The sequence below is a fragment of the Pteropus vampyrus genome, unplaced genomic scaffold (genome assembly GCF_000151845.1).
Source record: "Pteropus vampyrus isolate Shadow unplaced genomic scaffold, Pvam_2.0 Scaffold356, whole genome shotgun sequence".
Lineage (NCBI taxonomy): Eukaryota > Metazoa > Chordata > Mammalia > Chiroptera > Pteropodidae > Pteropus > Pteropus vampyrus.
This window is the reverse complement of record NW_011889137.1, coordinates 172,399-191,855: the sequence shown is the minus strand read 5'-3', so window position 1 is coordinate 191,855 and position 19,457 is coordinate 172,399. Positions and strand designations below refer to the sequence as shown.

Here is a 19,457-nt window from a genome sequence, read left to right as displayed (position 1 = left end):
GTGGGGATCTGTCAGTGTGATCTGTCTGTCACACAAGAGTACAGGACAGCAGAGTCCCCCGAGAGGTGCAGAAACATTGATTCATGCTGAAAGTCCCGAGCAAACTCAGACAGAGAACATTTTTTTAATGCGGTAAAGAACATCTATATAAAAACTACAGCAAACGGCATTGATGGTAAACTTCAGAAGCATTCCTTAGTCAGGAACAAGACCAGATGCCAGCTTATCACTCTCCTATAATTCCGCATTATGCCAAAGGTCCTACCCAGTGTGAGAAAGAGGCGTAAAGACTGGTAAGGAGACAAACTACCATTCTTGTAGGCGACGTGATTATCTGCACAGAAAATCTAACCAGCCACCACCACGAAGTCCAGCAGTCACTGCACATGAGGACCCAATAACCAACAAAATGTTCAACAGAAAATAATACGCTGTTTACAACAGCAAAACACCCCTTAGTGTATAGTAAATCTAACTAGAAATTTGTAAGATCTGCATAAAGAAAAATCACAAAGCACTCCTAAAGGACTTGAATAAATAAAGATGTATTATATTCCTGGAAGGAAAAACTCATTATCACAATGAAGTCAACTATCCTTAAATTAATCTCTATCAATGAAATTCCACTCAAAATTCTCGGACTTTTCATGGAGATATACCCAAAGATGTTCACTGAAGCTCTGAAAGAAGAGCACAGAATTAGAAATCACCTAGGAGTCCGACGACAGAGGACGAGTGAGTCGGTCACAGAGCACGCAGCCCTACCGCGTGACTTCTGTAGCACCTGTGACCTGCACGCTGGGGCAGTGCACATGGCAGCTAGCAGTCACACGACAGAAGTCTGCACAGCAGTCAAATAAACGGACCAGAGCACACGGAGGACAGGATGGGTGACAGTGTCAATCACAGAAAGACACACTGTATCAATTCCACTTTAAAAACACACGAAACCACACTGTGATGTGTGTACACAATGTATAGCTGCAAACACATGTAAGAAAATAGAGGGAAAAATCACACATCCTCTTTGGGATCCGGTCTCCTTGGAGAGGACAAAGGGGAGGGGGTCAGAGAGCTGGACTGAGAGGCTCAACTCTTCTGTATACTTCACTTCGGGGCAAAAAAAGCAAAATATTAATGTGGGTGAGACACACGGGTGTTTTGTTAACTGGCCTCTGTACTTCTGGAATACTGTATATCAAAAATAAATAAAAATAGGGATCTCAAAGATAGTCTTATTCTAAGACAAAAATGCTGATTTTCTCCTCTTTTTCTTCCTTCTTACAGGTCCCATCACTTTATGAGTGCCACTGAAAGACAGGACTTATCGTTTTCTACTTCTCTCAAGGTGACCTCCTGCAATCCAGCCAACTCTCTGCTCCTGAAGGTGTCCCAGGGTGCTAGGCGGGCGGGCAGGCGGGCGGGCTGGGCCCACTCAACCCCACAGCCGAGGCAGCTCGTCCCCCTTTCCTGTTCCTTCTTTGCTCAAAGTCTCCTCTTTTCACAATGATTACGGGCCAGTAACACCGCTTTCTTTCATTCCCAGACCAATCACCTACATGTTCACGAAAAAATGATGCTAGGTGATAATATTCAGAATCAGAGAAATTATCTTTTTAAAATCTTAACCAGTAATTTTGAGCCAGTATTTTATAAATAAAACACATGTGATAAAATACATGTCTCTAAAGAACTGGAATTCTCGCATTGTCAAAAACCCTGCTAGAAACAGACATCCGCGCACACCTCTTCAGGGCCTCGACGAAGGCTGCCCGGCCGTCGGGGACTCTCGGGAGCTGCGGGAGGAAGGACGAGAACCCAGTGAGACGCCGCACAGGAAGGCCTCGCCCTCCGCTGCCTGGGTCCCGGGTCGTGAGGGTGCGTACTGACCATGCGAGGTGTGAGCAGGGCGGGGAGGAAATGAGACACGTAGTAGGGCCTCCTGAATATGCTGCAACACAGAAGAGCAGGCTCAGACAGAGGCAGCGTCAGGACGCCTCGGTGACAACGAAAACGTCACCTCCAGTCAGTCCCTGCATTTACGAGGGTGCACCACATGGCTTGTCTTATTTCACGGCTATGTTAGATCACATTTTTAAGTCCCTTTTCCGAGTTTTGGGATATTTCATGCAAAGGGCAGTCTATGCTGGTGATAACCCCGTGTCCCAGGGAACTGGGACAATGCCCTGCCCCGGGCGTGGCCATGAAATCTGGGTTAAATCAGGGCCACAAGGATCACTGCTGGTCACTGTGGGTTTTTCCCTGGAGCTGACCTCGAAATGCCAGGAGGTGGGACCACAGTTCTCAGAAGAACCCTTGGGACAGCACCTCACACCGCTAGCAACCAGAATTCAAGACGTGTGGGATCACACCAAATTCAACAAACTTGTGCTATTCGACGCCCAGTACTGGCCTCACGCCGGTCACTGGTGGTGCATTCATAAAAAGCCACCTCTACTAAGCCAAACAGGGCTCCACTGAGCAGGGAACAGGGCAGGCTCCACTGCGCTCCGCCTGCTGACGGGGGTGGGTACGGACACATGCTTTTCAAGAAAACGCGTGTCCTGGCAAGGACTCAGCACCAGCCAGCCACAGGACCCTAGCTAGGACGTTCACACTGTCACCTCGGTGTCCCCACCACACATCCTGAGAACAGACGAGGGGGGACTGACTACCTGGCTTCCATGACGGCAGCGGGAATTCTCCCTGTGTGTTCAAACACCGCGATGGCCTTCTCGACGTCCTGGGACGCCTGGCTGTGGGGCTGGCTCCACGCAGGTAGACAGGAAAGAGAACAGAAGAATGAAAAGACTCTGGTCATTTTGAGGTAATAGGTGACAAGCTAGCTGCATGGCACACAGGGAACATTCAAACTCCCTCATGCTGGCAGAACCGCAGAAAGGGGTCAACGGCTGCTGCCTGCCCCCGGCAAGGCAGACGACGAGCAGCCTGGCGACAGTGCAGCGGCTCTGGGAAGCCACTGCCACCGTCCCAGCCTTGTGTGCCCTTCCTGCCCCTCCTTTCTGCTGCTCTTCCCGGACAGTAAAGGGTTCCAACATAAGATGTTTAGGTGGGAAGGAGCAGAGACTAAATTCTTGATATTTAAAAAATTATGAAATGGCAATTTATGAACAGCAATAAATCCTAAATGGAAAAACTGAATTAAGTATTGTAAATTATTTACTTTAACAGCATTTATAAACACTCTCCAGCAATTCGCAACTTTTAAGCAAAAGGGTCTTTAAAAATACACACACACACTGTATGGCCATCTGACACTGGGTGACATAAACAGGTAACACTTTTTTCTGTCAGTCCTGGTAAAACAGGGCACCTTCCCCCCCGTCCCACAGACCACTCCTTCTGTTCAAGCCCACTAGACACACCTCCCTATGCGCTGGGACTCCTTGGGCCTCTCTGAACAGTTTTACAGAGCAAACCCATCAGGGTCACTGTATCAGACAAACTCGGTCCTAGACAGAAAAGGCTCAGACGCCCAACCCAGTCACAGCGGACAAGAATGTGCTTGCGGAACGCAGGGAGACGCCTGAGTTACCTCCGTGATGTCCCCTGGGGAAGACAAATCCTCGTAGAGCCCCATGTTTTCTATAGAAACCTGCAGAGGCAGCACGACAAGAAGGTGAGGGCCCAGGGGGCACTGGCGGCTGCGGGGAGAGGGCAGTGGGGGGAGGCCGGGGCTCACCTTCAGGTCAGCCAGCCGTGTCCTGGCCAGTGACACATAGTCCGTGAGGAGGAAGCGGTACTTGCTGGGGACGAGTGGTGGGTGGAGAATGTGCACCTGTAGGCGGACGACAGGGCAGGACACGTCTGTCAACTGTTGGTGACTCTCTGGGGAGACACATATTCATGACGGAAAAGTCAAAGAATTAGCCAAAGACCACGAGGACGAAAGCTGGAGCTGTGACGGACGGAATCCTGGGCGAGGCTTTCCACAGGCGCCTGCAGGTCTTCCGCCACGAGTGGGCGGGCTGGGGGAGGGTGGCTGCCAAACCCTGGGCCCGCCCCTCCTGCCTTCTCTGGCTGCCGGTGGGATCCACATCCCCCCATGAGGCACCTTTCCATCTTACGGGCTGCGTGCTGGCTGCAGCCGCAAATATGGGCCTGGAGGTGGTGCCCGGGGGGACCAGGCTCCAGCACTCAGGGCCAGTGGGAAGGGGAGGCGCGGACAGCGAAAGCGGGGCTCTGGGCTTCCCCATGATGGGCACCCTGCTCGTCCTGCCCTTGCTGTTACCTCGTATGCACCCCTCGGCCTGCTCTACAAACTCCTTAACTAAAAACAGATGGGGAGAATCAGTTTCCAGGTGCCCTACCTCCAAAACACACGCTGGGTATAGTTATCGGGTTAAAAAAGAAAGCTCGCAAAAAGGCACAGCTCACTCGAGATCACCACAGACTTGTTGTAAAACATGTAGTTTCCCAAGCCTGGAACTAATGGCCTCTGGCAGTTTGGCAGAACCCTTCCTGATTCTTCTCCTTCAGTGTGACAACGCATCCTTAAAAAACAAAAACGGGACCGACCGCACGGCACGTGTGTCCCACAAGCTGCTCTTCCATGCAGCCTTCAGAGCAGCTTCGGAGCAGCTCTGGGGAAGGGCGGGCGCGGCCCTGCGTGGCCACCTCTCAGGGATGGCCAAGCAGCTGGCCGCTGGCACTTTACCATGCCAACGCCTTCCCTGAGCGCGCACACGTCACTGCTCGTAGGGTTTGCGTCGTGTAAGGGTACCCTGGAGGACGTCCTTGGCCTGAAGAGGGTGCGAGCAGAGAGTGTCAGCGGTCAGCTTCTCACCTGCAAGTAGTGCGGGGCCTCGAAGGGCACGAGGTCCGACAGGAACTTGAAGAGGAAGACCAGCGCCTTCTTGCTGCAGCCGTGCAGGCCCCGTGCGCTTCCGAAGGAGGCCTGGAGGGGACGGGGCGTGAGGCACGGCGGCGGCCACCCTGCTGTCCACGCAGAGGCCAGTCACCGTAGCGGCCGGCGGCCACTGTCTCTGCCTCAGAAAGGGATACCACAAAGCCATTTTGGTTCAGATCACTGCCAAACGTCATCATCAAGCCGACTAAAGCCAAGGGCTGAAACAGCACTGTAGTGTCTTCTGTACCCCAACAAGGACCCTTTTCGGGAGACAAAGCCATTTCTGAACAGTAATAAACGCACGACCTCCAAACTCATCCCAGTAGATGACATCGCTGCAGAGGAGGTGGCCAAGGGGGGGACGTCACGTCACTGAAAGAGCCCTGACCACAGAACACGCAAGACCTCCAGGAGCCGAGGGCACCTGGGAGGACTGTGGGGGACAGAGATTCTCACCAGGCCTTGGCCCTGAACACACCACTGACAGCATAAACAGACCCAGCCCCCTCGCCACAAAGCCGGGCTCCTGCTTCCGGGGCTGCGCCAGGGGACCCCGCCTCATCTCCTCCCCGCAGAGGCCACGGTTCTCTCGAACGTGGCGACGGTATGGACAGATGCAAAAGCCAGCGATGAAAAGAGGACCCCCCACATCGCCATTCAGCTCCCGCCCGAGTACAAGGGGCGTCGCTGCCCTCCATTTAACCCATCTACACAGAGGGCCCCTGAGTCCTGGAACATCCACTCAGCAGAGAGTGAGCCTCAATGAGTCACTGAAAACGGGAACAGAAATGAGCCCACAGGACATGCAGATCATTTAATGTATTTATGTAAAGTGTCTAGAGCAGCATGCACATCCCCAGATTGCGGTTACAAAGAAGGGGTGTCACTCCAGGAAAAAGGCAGTTCCTTCCATTATTAGAAAATTACACCCAAGTAATTTGTCAAGTAAAATCACTGCTCTGAGAAACTAAGAATTATACCCCAAAGGCTCAAATTTACAGTCATTACATTGTTCTATTTACATAAGCATTTTCAAAAATAAAAGATTAAAAACATCTTCAAATATTGAACAGATGCATGTCTTTTAAAATTCATCTCACCTATTCGCTGAGATTGAGTATGTTTTATGTAAATTATACCTTAATAAATGTGATTTAAAAAAAGAAAATGAACAAAGCCAAAAACCACACAGCACTGCAGAGTATTCCTCTCCCACAGGTGCCGCCCTGAGAGCTGAACAAACGTGAAGCTCAGAGACACCTGGGCGTAGCCGAGTCACCTGGGCAGAGCACTCAGCAGATGGAGCGTGCAAGCACGGGAAACAGTCGACTCCGTCTGCCCAGCTGCTAAGAGAGTGCGGGGCTGGATTCAGGGCAGGTCCCTTGGCGCCCTGAGGGCACAGCCATGGACCCCTCAGCACATGCACTTGGAACCCCTGGGCCAACTGCCCAGAGCCAAGAAGAAATGGCAAATAAAGGAATGAACACCGTGACCACCCACCCTCGCCACCACAGCAGGCCGACGGAAGGCCACCCTCAGAAACCGGGGAGGGCAAGCGCCCTACCAAGTGGCACAGCCACTCGACCCAGAGCCGTGACAGACCTACACATGCCGTGCCGCACCCTCAAAGCCGACGTCCACAAGACGCCCCCGCCCGCGGCAAGGCCCAGGCTCACAGCTGGAAACAGCTGCAGAGACAAGGTGGGGACAGAAAGGGAGACCCCGGGAAGCCTCCGAAGACCACTCCTCCCAGATTGACAGAAAACGGCCAACGCCCCCACACCCTATAGTTTTCACTCCTGAATGCCCTCATTTTCTTGTAAGATGGGGAAGGAGGTGACCAGGCAAGTGAGGTGGCAGCCCGGGAAGCGGCTGGGCCTGGAGGGAGGCTGAGAGGCACATAAGGGTTCGGCCAGGGCCACCACTGTGGGCCCGAGTGCTGGGACTCATTCATTCCTCCGACAGCAAGTCAAGGGGACATGCTACCAACCGACGGGGAACACCAGCCAGTCAGTAGAGGTGACCCACCTGGAACCAGTCTGCGTAAGACAGGAACAAGGAAGGGCCCTCCAGTGCGGCCTGACGCACAAGCAGGAACACGGTGACCATGCTGTCCAGGTCGAAGTCCTCGAACGCACGGGCCAGCCAACGGGCCGCCCAGTCTAGGCGAGAAGGACCAGTCACAGCTAGTAGATGGGCATCCAGCAGAAACACAATGCGTGCTCTGCCAGGAAGCACGCGTTCTGGTTAGGACCTGCATGTCCAGTGCCAATTCCAAGGGACCAGATGATGATCAGAGGGAGCCACACATCTGCTCTGTGAGGCGGTGGCAGCAGCGGGCAGTGCCATGGGCCAGCCTGACAGAGTGCAGATCCCAGGACGCAGGGCACCTCCAGGGCAGGCAAGGACTTTTGTGACACTGTGATTCCCGATGGACTCGCCCCAAATGCTGACAACACACGAATCGCACACACATGCACACATGCACACGCACCTGCACACCACAGTTCTACCAAAGCCTACCGGTAACCAGCCGCCGTGCTTCCGGGAAGCAGATCACCAGGGCAGACACACAGGACAGCACATGCTGCCAGTTCACCTCGTGTGTTTCCAGAACTTCTTGTACATGGCCAACCAGCTCCTCTGGACTCACTACCACGAAGAGCTGAAATGAAAGGCCCCCTTGGCTGTCAAAACACAGCACTCATTGGTAGGAGCTAGACCCTCTCCTCCCTTCCATTCCCGTTCGACACGACACGGTGTTGAAACAGTGGACACTTTGTGTCTCTCCCCTCTGCAGCAGCCAGTATCAGTTGGGGGGACTCTCTGGTGGTCCAGACATGGACGGCTCCATCTGTGGAGAGCCCAGGCCTCACTTTACCAAGACCAGGAAGCACAGGGCTTTCCAGAAGCAGGTCTCAGATCAACACCTCGTGCACACCAGTGCAACTCACCCTGCGGTATAGGCTGGTGAGCAGAGGGTGGGTCCTCGCAAAGCTCCACTCTCTCTGCATTTGAATAGCGTCAGAGACTTCATTCAGAAGGAAAACAGAAAGATGTCAAGTCAGCAATCATCGAAAAGCTGTGTTTTAAAGCTTCGATGTCAAAAAACTACATTGTATTAATTTGCATTTTTCCGATTATTAGTAGTTCACCATTTCCTTGTTTGTTAACCATTTTCTGTGTTGTGAAGTGCCTGTGTCTTTGGCCCAGTTACCTGCGGAGAATTCTTTATCATATTTGCTGTATTTTCTCATGCATCAATTACATTTTAGTTGTGCTGCTTTTAAACTTTAACTATCAATAAGCCATCAGTGAGGACGCTGTGAAAGGCCCTCAGGAAATATAACATAGCCTGTCAGGGGCATCCGTGTCCCACTCGAGGACCCATCCCGGAGATGTACCACTGCACAAGGAAGCTGGGTGGACGAGGAGTTCATTTCGGCCTTAATAATAGTGAAAACGGGCAGACATTCTGTCATTGATGGGTGGTGATATTAGCCAAAGGGTACTCACTGGTAGATGACATGAGCATTAAACACTCTATGAAAACTATGTAAATACATAAGAAAATGCTTACGATTTAGACATAGTGAAACAGAACTGTGGAATTTAAAGTATAACTATGTTTTCAAAAATCTACTTAGAAAAGGCTGGAAGAAAGGTTTTCTGTTAAAGATATTCTATTTTGGTGACAAAAGGGGTGACCATTCTTTCTACTCTTCTTTAATTCTAAGTTTTCTTTATGAAAATGAGTTACTTTCAAATGAAAGGACAGTTAATGACAATGTGTCCTTCGTGATCTCAAAGTGTCTTACAGATTAAGATAGGCCCGAGCACCCATCGAGGGAGGCACCGGTTCCCAAACATTAAGATGGGGCCTGAGCTCCTGCCAAAGAAGACTCTGGTCCCCAGAGAGACCGGGCCTGGGACCCACCTTTTAGCACAGGCTTGTGGGTGAGGATTTGAGTAAGGGTGTGCCTGAAAAAGCTCTTTGGAGAATCTGTTGAAATCATACTGCAGGTGTGTCCACTGAGCATGCTAAACCTGCAAACAGCAGAAAGAGGCTCTCAGGAAAGGAGGTGGCACCAGGTTCCAACATCACATCAGCTGATGGCATCGTTCCCACACACAAGAGCAGCTCATCAAATGCACTTCTGTCTAGCGAAGCAGGCATGGACCCTGACACGCTGACCCCCGGCTCACGGTCTCATAGGCATGCCCTTTCCATAACCCTGAAACTCTCTCTGCTGGGCCACCATACCACAGGCTTGAAACAGAACCCAGGGAAGTGTCATTTTGACAAGAAAGGAAACCACAAGCAGGCAACAGAGACACTTGTCAGGCCCCGAAGGAGAAGTCAGAGGAAGATCGGGAAGGCTGGGCCTGCACAGAGCCCCAGTGGGACAGAGGCCACAGTGATCATGGTCACCTGGACCCAGTGGAGGGCCCGGTCCCAGCAAACTGCCAATGCCACAAAGCCTCAGTCTCCCCACCTGTGAAATGGGGATCAGAGACAGCAGGGCTGTGCCAAGCCTCACGCAGGCATGCGAATGCAGTGACTGCTCCTGAAGTCAACAGTGTGCCATGATAGGAGAGGGGGGAGGGAGAAAGAGAGGGCCATTGTCAGAGGGAGCAGGACGTCCCCAACAGGTCAGGAAGGACAAAGGGTGACCAGGGCAGACAGTGAGGTGTGTGCCAGGGCTGGCCCTGCTGTGATTCCTCAGGGAAGAAGGTCAAGGGTCCCAGCAGTGATGTGAGCGGCCCCAGCTTACACGGCAACAAGAACATATCGGGTAGGAGGGCAGACTTGGGGCCCATGCGCCCTGCTGCTTCCAGAGGGTGGGGTCCCAGCTTGCCACCCAGACTGTGAGGGGACGTCTGATTTTAATGGAAGTACCAGCAACTACTTAAAAAGTTTTAAAAGAAACAAGCGATCGATGATCGTGATCCGACTCCAGGAACATGAGTCTGAGCCATCTAGTCAGGCACATCGTAAAAACGCATAAAATTTAGAGAACGAGGCAGTGTCCTCACTGGTGAAATAAAGTACTGAAGTATACAGCACAGTCAAGGACTATCAAGCGCTTGTGGAGTTCAGGGGCAAAACGATTAAAGAACAGAGAGATTTACAAGGTTGGGCGATGCTGGTTTCCCAGGGGAGAGTCAGCTTCCAGGCTGGCCTCACCCACGGGACTGAAGCAACCCCAACACCCCAATGTGCAATCCAGTGTGTACACATGGACCTCTGGAGCGAGAGACAGAAAGTAACAAGAGTCTACGGCCATGCCACCCTGAATGCGCCCGATCCCATCTGATCTCGGAAGCTAAGCAGGGTCGGGCCTGGTTAGTACTTGGATGGGAGACGACCTAGGAAGACCAGGTGCTGTAGGTCTAAAAAGTAAAAGAAAGGAAGAAAGTAAGTAACCAGGTCGGAGCGTGCCCACCGTGGGTGTGGGCGGGGCCCTGGAGCGGAGTCAGAGGAGGGTGACCACGGCCGTGTGCTCTAGAAAGCCACAAAGGGGCCAAGGGGGGCAGGTGCGAGGGGCAGAGCCAAGACAATGAGGAGGTTGCCTGGGGGCGGGGGGGGGGTGTCACCATCCACAGAAGCCCGGACTTGGAGGGGTCAGGGCCCACAGAAACGGTGCCGGCCTCCTGCCCCGTCCACAGGGGTAGTGGGTGGGCCAGGTTTCCAGGGGTCCCCAGCTGCCGTCTCTCCTGACGCTAACACGATGGCAGGGAAGTGTGCTGGGGAGTCACCTGTTTGTATATGCAGAGCGCCTAAAACACCAGGACCGCTAACGTCGCAGGAACCGGCCCAGGAACTTACCAGCACCTCGCTGCCCTGTGCGCCGAGGACTCCTCCTGCACGCCAGCGGCCAAGGCCTCGAGTGCGGCTGGTGCCAGAGCGGGGAGCAGAAAACAGACGTCAGCCACCACAGCCCCGCAGAAACAACCCTAAGCGCATCTGGAAGTCAGGTGCTGGTGGGTGCGAGCCCCTCATTTCCAAGCTACAGACAGACCTCTCAGGCTACCTAAACCCCCAGGTGACACAAGTCCTTCAGGTGTACAACACAAGTCCTTCAGGTGTACAAGTGTCTCAGCGAAGACTTTAAAACCAATAGAAATATGCAGACAATAAAACATCCCTGTTAAACGTGACCATGTACAGCCCTGGAGACTGACTGTGAAGCCAGCAGGAGCTGAGCCAGGAGAAAAACTGCAGTGTCACTTTATACCAAGTTACAACCGAGAAAGGTATCTCCGGCATGGGACTATTTCTAAAGGGACAAATATGCAAACAGGTGAAACACTTGAAAAGGAAAGGAAAAAACCAAGAAATTCCTGGTCAGCAAGCTAAGTCAGTTTCGGTCTGGGGCAGAGCGGTTGACTCACAAGCCAGCATTCTCTGAAGCACCGCCACGGCGACCTGTAAAGAGAGAATGGAGCTGCCGTCACCTCAGTCAAATACCTGCGCCACACAGAGAACCAGCTGTCACCCGAAAGTGAAACAGGAAACTGACTTCCAAGAGACACACTTTTGAGACCCCCTCCTAGATCTACGACATCACCCCAGCACCAGGGAGGCCAGAGAGAGTGCAGAGGTGGGCTTTCCAGAAGGGTCCATTGTGATATCCCAAGACTGCGGGCCTGGCCGCACCCGCCGGCCCCCCGCCTGCCGGCCCCGCGCTCGGTGCTGCCAGGGCTCTGCTGCCACTACCCTGCCTGTGCCTCTGGCCTCAAAGCACGGACCCGGTTCTGGCCAGGATGGAGGCCTCCGCCTAGACTCGGGGGCACTGCCTGTTTCCACGCACATATCTGCTGGCCTAGGGAATGACCCTGCTCAGGTCGCCCTGTGAGAGGGCACCCCCGCTCCCGGAACCCTCCAGGCAATGATGCTGGGGGACAGGCGCCCTCCCAGCCGCACTGCAATTCCCTGAGGCCGCGCTGCGCTTCTCCCCTACCTGGGGCATATGTTCAGGCTCCGCCTCTCCTCTCAGACCCGAGTTTGTCTGAAATCCCTTCAAGACCAACAGTTGCACAAAATCTGAAAACCACAAAAGCCAGGCATTTACAGACACTGGTCTCTGAGCAGCCAGGATCACATATACCGCCTGCTTCAGAGGGGCTCGAGGTCGAGGACCCACACGGAGCCATCCGGACACCGTGCTCCCGCCCTGGGGCCTGCCAGCTCCTGCCCAGCAGGTAGGCACACAAGTGTCCCAGCCCAACCACATGGCTGTCTAAGCCAGACCCTCTGACTTGCCATACCACGTAAAAGAGACACAGCTGGCCCTCGAGTGACGCGGGGCCCTCACACGCGGACTTCTGTCCAGCCCTCGGGCTTCTCACCCGCAGAGACAACCAGCTCCGGTCAGAACTGTTTCCAGAACTGGGAACCCCGCATGTGCACAGGGCCGACTTTAGTTCTCGCTGACTTTCTGCAGTGTGAGGGGTCGGCACCTCTGACCGTGCGCCATTCAAGGTAAACTGTGCTTACAATCAGTCAAGTTCATACGTGAAGGTTTTTCTCCCTTAAAGCAGCAGCTTCTAAGAGTTTCTTGTGGGCTGCCTCCCCAGCCAATCTCCTACACCAACAACCCAGAATCTTTATGGAAGGACCCAAAAGCTTTACATTCTGGAGACCGAGCAGGAAAAGAACACACCTTCTGAAACTATGAGAATCAAGAGGGCTAAAATTAAAAAGATTTCCTGTCTAATCTTCGATTTAAACTTCAATTGTCTAGGGCTCGCCCGCAGGTTTCAGGAATCATAAGTAGTTGACATTACCAAAGAAGTTTTAGGAAAAAGGAACGCATCATTTGCGAAAGAAGAAAATCTGTATGGAACACTCCATTTCTCCTCTAATTTGTCACTTACATACACACATAGATTTCGTCCCTCAGGGCTCACTGGCGATGGCAGGGTATGCTGGCATGAAAGCAGCAGGCCAGGGCCCACTCTAAGGGAAAGGTGCCTATGACAACCCTGCTGACAGTGCATCTGGACGTAGGTAAGGACTCAACTTAGAATTCCCACCCCAAGTCCCCACTTTGCTTTTCCTGGGGCACCTTTTAAAATAACCAATTAGAGGCCCTGAAGTTAGTGACCTCTGTCCCGAACTACCTTGCGTGGCGTGGGGAGCCTGTTTTGTTTCCTACAGATCGAAATAGCAAAAGCTGATCTAAATGAATTTTCCCCAGAATCTGTCTGCACTGTGAACTCACCGGAAAGCACAGCCCTGGCGATGTCGGCCTGGGGACAGGACGTGTCCATCTGCTCGCTCTGCTCACACAGACCGTGCAGGTTCCTGAAGAGCCATGCCACCACAGCCTGCACGTCGGCGTGGCTGGGAACACAAACGTACAGTACACCCTGATCCCACTGTTCCACAGCCATCCGGCCACTGTCTTTCCCACTCATTTCACTAGGAAGCCTAAGCCACTGAGAATGACCTAGCAATCGTCTGAGCCTTTCTGCACCAAGAAGTCACGGCTGACATAGAAGGGTTGTCAGGGACGGCTGCGACTGATGTTAAATATCATCATTTTCAAATAGTTCATTTCCTTGGAGTAGCTTACTATTGCTGGGAGAGAAGTTTGCTAATAATAATCAGAGACAAATAAAACGGACAGCGGCAGTTACGAGCCACAGGCTGTCACCAAGGGCACCTGCCATGCAGAACAACCCGTGTGCTTAGCAGAGCCCTGGACTGGGAAAGCCCTCGCCTGCCTCGCCTGTCAGATGTGAGTTTCGTGGAGCATCTTTTCATGTGCTTGGCCATTCGTATGTCTTCTCTGTAGAAATGTTTACTGAAATCCTTTATCTATTTTTAATTGGTTTATTTAGCCCCCCCCCACTTCAATATTATAAAAACATTCTTCCATGATTTCTTCTACCACTTTTATAATTTCATTTTTTTCCCTTCTTTGACTCATCAAGAATGTTTTTGTTATAAAGATCCAACTTGTTAAATCCAGATGTGACCCACGCGTACCACCACTCGTGGTTTCAACGTGGCATTTTCAAGTCCCCCAAACCAGACGCCCTCTGGTTTCCTGACCGGAAAATAAACAGAAACCTCCAGGCTTCTGCTTGGCTGCAGGAGGAACAGCTGCCTGGATACCTAGAGCAAGGACAGCGATCGATCTAAGGTTCCAAATGCTTCTTAAACATGCTTTCAATCAGTTCCGAGTCCCTCTCTCCCTCACCCCTAGATCGAGAGGTGCCTGGCGCACAGATCCTTGAGTCTTTTAGGAAGAAAGGATAAACTGGACTGGCTTGAGACAAGTCTACCTCAGGTTTGCTAAGTTACCCACTGGCCCATCTGCCTCTGTTAACTCTCCCGTGCCCTTCCGCCTCTACAGGTCATGCCTCTTTATAAAATCCCCTTTCTAACTCTTAGTGAGATTTGAGGAGGGAATAAAAGTACTAGCACACATTCTAGCAACCATATTTACCTGAACATCTCTTTTTCAGTTTTAAGAAATATTTTATCACATGATATATCTTATACAAAGAAACCATTACCAAGTCTGTGCATGGTAAGACTCCAATTTGCTCTAAGTAATAAAGTACAGGGGACCCCTGAACACAGGGGTTGAAAATCTGCATATAACTTTAACTGCCCCTAAAACTTAAGTATAGTTGGTCCCTCAGTGTCTGTGGGGATGGGTTCCAGGACTCCCCGTGGACACCAAAATCCGTGGATGCTCAAGTCCCTTATGTAAACAGACAGAGAACAATGCGTACAATGGGCCTCCCGCATCCACAGTTCCCAGCTGTGGATCCAAAATACTATTTTTGATCCTAAGCTGGGTGAGGCCACAGATGCAAAACCCATGGATATGAAAGGCCGACTGTACTTACTGGAAAAAAATCTGCATAAAAGTGGACTCGCGCCATTCAAACCTGTGTTGTTTGAATCGTGAACTGTAATAGTTTCTCCAGGTGATTTTTGGCTTTGCTATACGAAGTCACACTAGGCCAGATTACAAACGGTAAACCATGGAACACCCTGGCAATGTTAAATGATCGCTGGTGCACTACCTTTCCAGCAGCTCTGGGAGGCTCACGACGTTCTGTTTATGAAGATGCCACACAGCTTCAAGCAACAAAGAATTCTGAAGAAAATAACAGTACTGTGAGTCCTTTACGACGTTTTCCTACAACATGTTCAGTGTACTTAACCGCCACGTTCTACTGAAAATTAAAACGGAGTAATAAGCACAGCCTAAAGTATATATTTTATCCACTGGTTTTAAAACTCACCAAGCCCGTCCCCATCACCATGTGTGCTGCACGCTCAGATGTGAGCCCTGCCCAGTCTCTAGCTTAATCCACGTCTCGCCTTCTCCATGTGGTCAACACAAGATTACACAATGTAGACTGGCCGTGTCCATCTTTTCTGTTCCTAGAACCCTTCAGTGGCTCCTCACAGTATTCAGGGCGAAGCTCAGCCTCTTCAACATGGCACAGGCCCTCTGTGATCTGGTTTCCATCTCTCGTTCTGTCCCTTCCCAATGAAGCACTTCCCCCTACAGCACGGACACTCCCGGTCGCCTTCTCACGCAGTGACCCTCACTCTCCCTGCACTCCACGCCCCTTCCGCTCTCTTAGGAAGCCCTCACAGCTCTGGTCAGTTACCCACTCCCATCCGCGCGCCAGTGAGCACCTGCATCATCATAATTCACGTGCACTTAGCTGCCTTCCCCCATGCAGGCAGTCACCAGCAGGCACAGGGACCATACTGAAGCCTGACAAACCAATGGAACTCTGTAATGTATGCTAAATACAAGAATGGGGAAAATCCATAAACGTGCCGTCACCTTGGTGTTTTCTTTCCTTTTTCTGTATACCTACTGATCTAATTTAAGAACCAAGCAGTTTGAGTTCTTTCAACTATTCAAAAATCTCTAAGCCTAATGAGTTCAAGATGTTTCAAGAAAGAACAGGTTAGAATAATTTTTTAAATTCTATTTTCCTAGTTTACTATCTTGCCCTAGAAATTGTCCATAATAATAACACTAAGAAGGCAGAACATCATCTTTCCGTGGTGTGGTATGTTCTAATAAATATTACTAATGACGGGTGACTATTAAACAGGGTCACAGAGGTTACTTCTTTCTCACCCAGAGGCATTTGCTGAAAGCTTTCCCCCACTCTGTAATTAATGGGATGCTTCATGGGATCCCTAAGAAAACATAGGGAAGCTGTTGGCTTCACCCAAATCAACAGAACACTTTTTGAAAAATCTCTGGAGTCAGAGTTACAATCTCAAATTTACCTGTACTTTCCACATTTCTTGACAGAAGGAGAGACGGGAGAACATACTGTGTGCTAATAAATACTGAGTGATCTCTAACAGGGAAGACAGTTTCTTCTGAAAAGAGAGGTTAAATCATTTTTTAGATATAGGCAAATACTTGAAACAAAATTAAAGAAATGTCCTATTTTCCCAAACAGCTTAAAAGTAACGAGTAGCAGTTTCATCATTCATGCTGTGTCTTACTCTTTGCTCCAAGTCCAACAGCACGCCATGGGAGGGCTCAGTGCCTGCCTCACAGATCTGCACAATGCTCGAGGCAACCACCTGGCTGGACAGGACTGCTACTGGAACCCCCAGCTGCGAGGCTTGATCCCGCAGAGCAGAGCCTTAGAGACGACACAAAACACGAGAGATGCACCACAAAATCTAAAACAAGACTTATAACGTAAAACGCCTTCTTTAAGTTGTAGCGCTACAGAAAAGTACCCTTTGAAGGGCAGAACAGATCTACAGGAAAAACACAAGACATAAAATTAAGACAATTCCACGACCGAAGTGTCCCATGAGACCGTCAGGGGCAGCACCCGAAGCCCGTAGTTCACACACGTATTTGTGTGTTTTGTGGGACACAAACGAGGGAGCTTGGCAGCTATGTTCTGCTTAAGAATTTTATCGACCTTTTCCCAAAGGAGCACAATAAATCGAGAACTACAGCAGGCTCTTTAATGAGTTCCTGTTTCTCTAATTGCTTCAGTGTCAAAGACAGAACGGCTCCCACCGAGTCTACAATGATGTCCGAGAGGAAATGGGGTCTGCTTTCTCAGGCTGTGCTGCACCCCTGTTGGGCACCGGTGGAGCCTGGGTGCTGGGGCGCAGGCAGCCACCTACGTCTGGTCTGCACTCAATAAGGTGAAAACTCCTGGGCAGCCTGGAAACATAGTACCTACAAGTACACTGTTTTCTAATTTATTTAACTTCCAAAACTATTTTAAAAAACAAACAAACAGGAAACTGTAGCACATGCCAATTAACTTCAAGACCCTGAAAACACAGACCAATACGTAAAGTGAAAACACAGTAGTTATAGTTTCCAAACGACAGCATTAGAAATGATCAACTGCTGTGGCCAAGAAATAATTCATAGTAGAAAGACAGAAAATGCTAAATTCTAGTCATTTATTTCCAACGTGTCTCCATGGGAAAGTTATTTCTGTCTTTATTGACAAGGCTTTTATCTTTTCTACATAAGTACAAGTAAGTATGGTAGCAGGAAAAACTAAAAAATTCATGAACTAAGGGCTATTTATATTTCTGTGGTCAAGGCTAAGAACTTCTTACGTAAGCTCTATGCCTTGATCCAAAAGTCCATACAAGGAAGTGTGTAACTGAGCTTGGCTCACTGGAATGCTGATGTGTAATTTGTGAAATTCAAATAAAATTATGGCAGTGAAAATTCATATATTTTACCAAGCTTATTGTTTAAGGTTATTTTAACAGAAACTTAAAACAAATTAATGAATTGACATTTTTCTGAAATGACAGTCGTTAAATCATAAAAATGTGAATGTTATTTCCATAGAACTTCCCCTATCTCGTATTCTTGAATGGAAGGGTGGGGCGCCTAGAAACATATTTCTAGTTTCCTGCCTGCTCTCCCGACCCAGTGTCACCTGTTGTCACCACTTTCATGAATGTGCACATTACTGTCCCATGTTTTTCCAGGGACACTTTGGTTCCTACTGCTTCTGAGGCCCACACTGAGTCAAACACTGTTTTAAAATAACAGCCTCATAACAAGCCCCAGTCAAGTCACAAAAACATGACTTGTTCATGACTTCACATATAAGTAGAAAACCATTATCTGGGGGAATTTAAATTTCTGCTGTTGTAAGCAAATCAAGGCCGCTTTAGATAAAGCTCTTCTATAACTCAATATGTAAAGAAGAAGGAAGAAGGAAAGAAGCAGCGGCAGCAGCAGCAGCTCTAACTTACCTATGAGTGAACTAGAAAGACCCGTGTGGGCCTTAGGACTGTCACGATCAATCAACTGGCTGAGACTCAACTTTTTATGTGGCGGACCTTCCACCTGGGAACCAAACACAAAGAACTCCGTTTTTAAAATTCAAGCCGTGTGTGCATAAACACCACCTGCGTGTATATGATGCTTGTCTACCGCCCTGTTCTCAGATATTTTGAGGTAAAACATTTTAAAATTTTAACTTACTAGAGCCTTTTCAGAATTAATAAATTCATTTCTGAACTTTATCTCCCAAAAGATAAATGGTCCCGATTTTTTTCTCACCCAGTTAACATTAAGTGGGGGCTTCTATCTGATAGAGGCTCTCCCAGCATCTTTCCAAGGTTATGCCTTGGCTGGATTCAAAAACCCCAACCCTAAACCTACCTGCAAAGACCAAGCCAACCTCTTCTTACCTCAAGCAAAAGGTGGCTCAGGTTTAGCTGGCGTCTCAGGAGGCGCACTGCTGAGTCTCTCAACTTCTGTTCCCTCTCGGGATCCAACTTCATCTTCCTGGCCCTTCCGGCTAAGGGGGTAAATCAGTTTTAAGAACCACAGCGCGACTTAAACGAGACCTGGTGACATCGCGTACCCCTGACGCGTACTCTGCTTCGGCGGGGGTCGAGCCCAGACGCCCCCGGCCCTCTAACCACGCGGAAAGGTCAGACACAACCAAAGAGGGGCGTTCCACGAATGGCTACTCCTCCCACTGCCTGGTCAGGAAGGCGACGAAAGACGAGGGGCTGTCACCGAGCGGCGGAGAGAACGCGATCCGGGCCAGTGAAAGCTGAAGGCAGCCTGCGCGCGGAGGACCCCGGGTCGGGCCGGCAGAGTCTCGGGAGGGAAGGGGCCTCGGGGCCCGGCGCCGCTCACTCCAGCGGCCCCCACGTCCACATACCTAGCAGTTCGGGCAACGTCCTCCTCCGGTCCCCGGGCCGCTGGTGTGTGGCGGCACCCGACGCTCTGGAAACCGACATGACAAGCTCGCTGCGCCCCACTGGCGGCTCCAGCGTCCGGCCCGCGCTGCCTTCCCATTGGCTGGGCCCGCGCTGCCTTTCCATTGGCCGCGGCCCGCGCTGCCTTCCCATTGGCTGGGTCCGCGCTGCCTTCCCATTGGCCGCGGCCCGACGCGCACATCCATTGGCTGGCGGCTGCCTGACCGCACATCCCTGGGGCGGAGGCCTCGCACTGCGGCCATCTTGCTAAGGTGGCAAGAGCGCGGGAAGCACCCGACACCTGGGCAAGGTGGAGCTCGGGGGGTGGGTGGGTGGTGTGTGTGTGTGTGTGTGTGCGCGCGCGCG

The 19,457-nt window shown here is 50.9% G+C and overlaps 1 protein-coding gene and 1 non-coding gene across 16 annotated transcripts in view; one reads left to right on the top strand and one right to left on the bottom strand.

The window, feature by feature from the left end:
- FANCA (Fanconi anemia complementation group A) overlaps positions 1-19,181 on the bottom strand; it is a 56,869-nt gene extending 37,688 nt beyond the window's left edge. For 14 of the 15 annotated variants that reach the window (XR_002777002.1, XR_002777001.1, XR_002777003.1 and 11 more), the window contains exons 1-20: positions 19,055-19,181; positions 18,573-18,682; positions 18,132-18,225; positions 16,383-16,525; positions 16,158-16,253; positions 14,921-14,994; positions 13,099-13,220; positions 11,836-11,918; positions 11,267-11,300; positions 10,701-10,767; positions 8,808-8,917; positions 7,825-7,901; positions 7,394-7,535; positions 6,899-7,032; positions 4,808-4,918; positions 3,704-3,799; positions 3,557-3,616; positions 2,676-2,764; positions 1,891-1,951; positions 1,747-1,796 (exon numbers count right to left, since the gene is read on the bottom strand). Coding sequence is in view for 7 of the 15 variants with exons in the window: in XM_023522712.1 (XP_023378480.1) it covers positions 1,747-1,796; positions 1,891-1,951; positions 2,676-2,764; positions 3,557-3,616; positions 3,704-3,799; positions 4,808-4,918; positions 6,899-7,032; positions 7,394-7,535; positions 7,825-7,901; positions 8,808-8,917; positions 10,701-10,767; positions 11,267-11,300; positions 11,836-11,918; positions 13,099-13,220; positions 14,921-14,994; positions 16,158-16,253; positions 16,383-16,525; positions 18,132-18,225; positions 18,573-18,682; positions 19,055-19,133 (1,832 nt within the window). In the remaining 8 variants the exon portion in view is untranslated. Of the gene's footprint in view, positions 1-1,746; positions 1,797-1,890; positions 1,952-2,675; positions 2,765-3,556; positions 3,617-3,703; positions 3,800-4,807; positions 4,919-6,898; positions 7,033-7,393; positions 7,536-7,824; positions 7,902-8,807; positions 8,918-10,700; positions 10,768-11,266; positions 11,301-11,835; positions 11,919-13,098; positions 13,221-14,920; positions 14,995-16,157; positions 16,254-16,382; positions 16,526-18,131; positions 18,226-18,572; positions 18,683-19,054 lie in introns of those variants that run through there. The other variant, XR_002777007.1, reaches the window with a different exon arrangement.
- LOC111731230 lies at positions 10,147-10,265 on the top strand. The gene has a single exon (XR_002777017.1). It is a non-coding gene; the product is annotated as a 5S ribosomal RNA (ribosomal RNA).
- Positions 19,182-19,457: the final 276 nt, after the last annotated feature.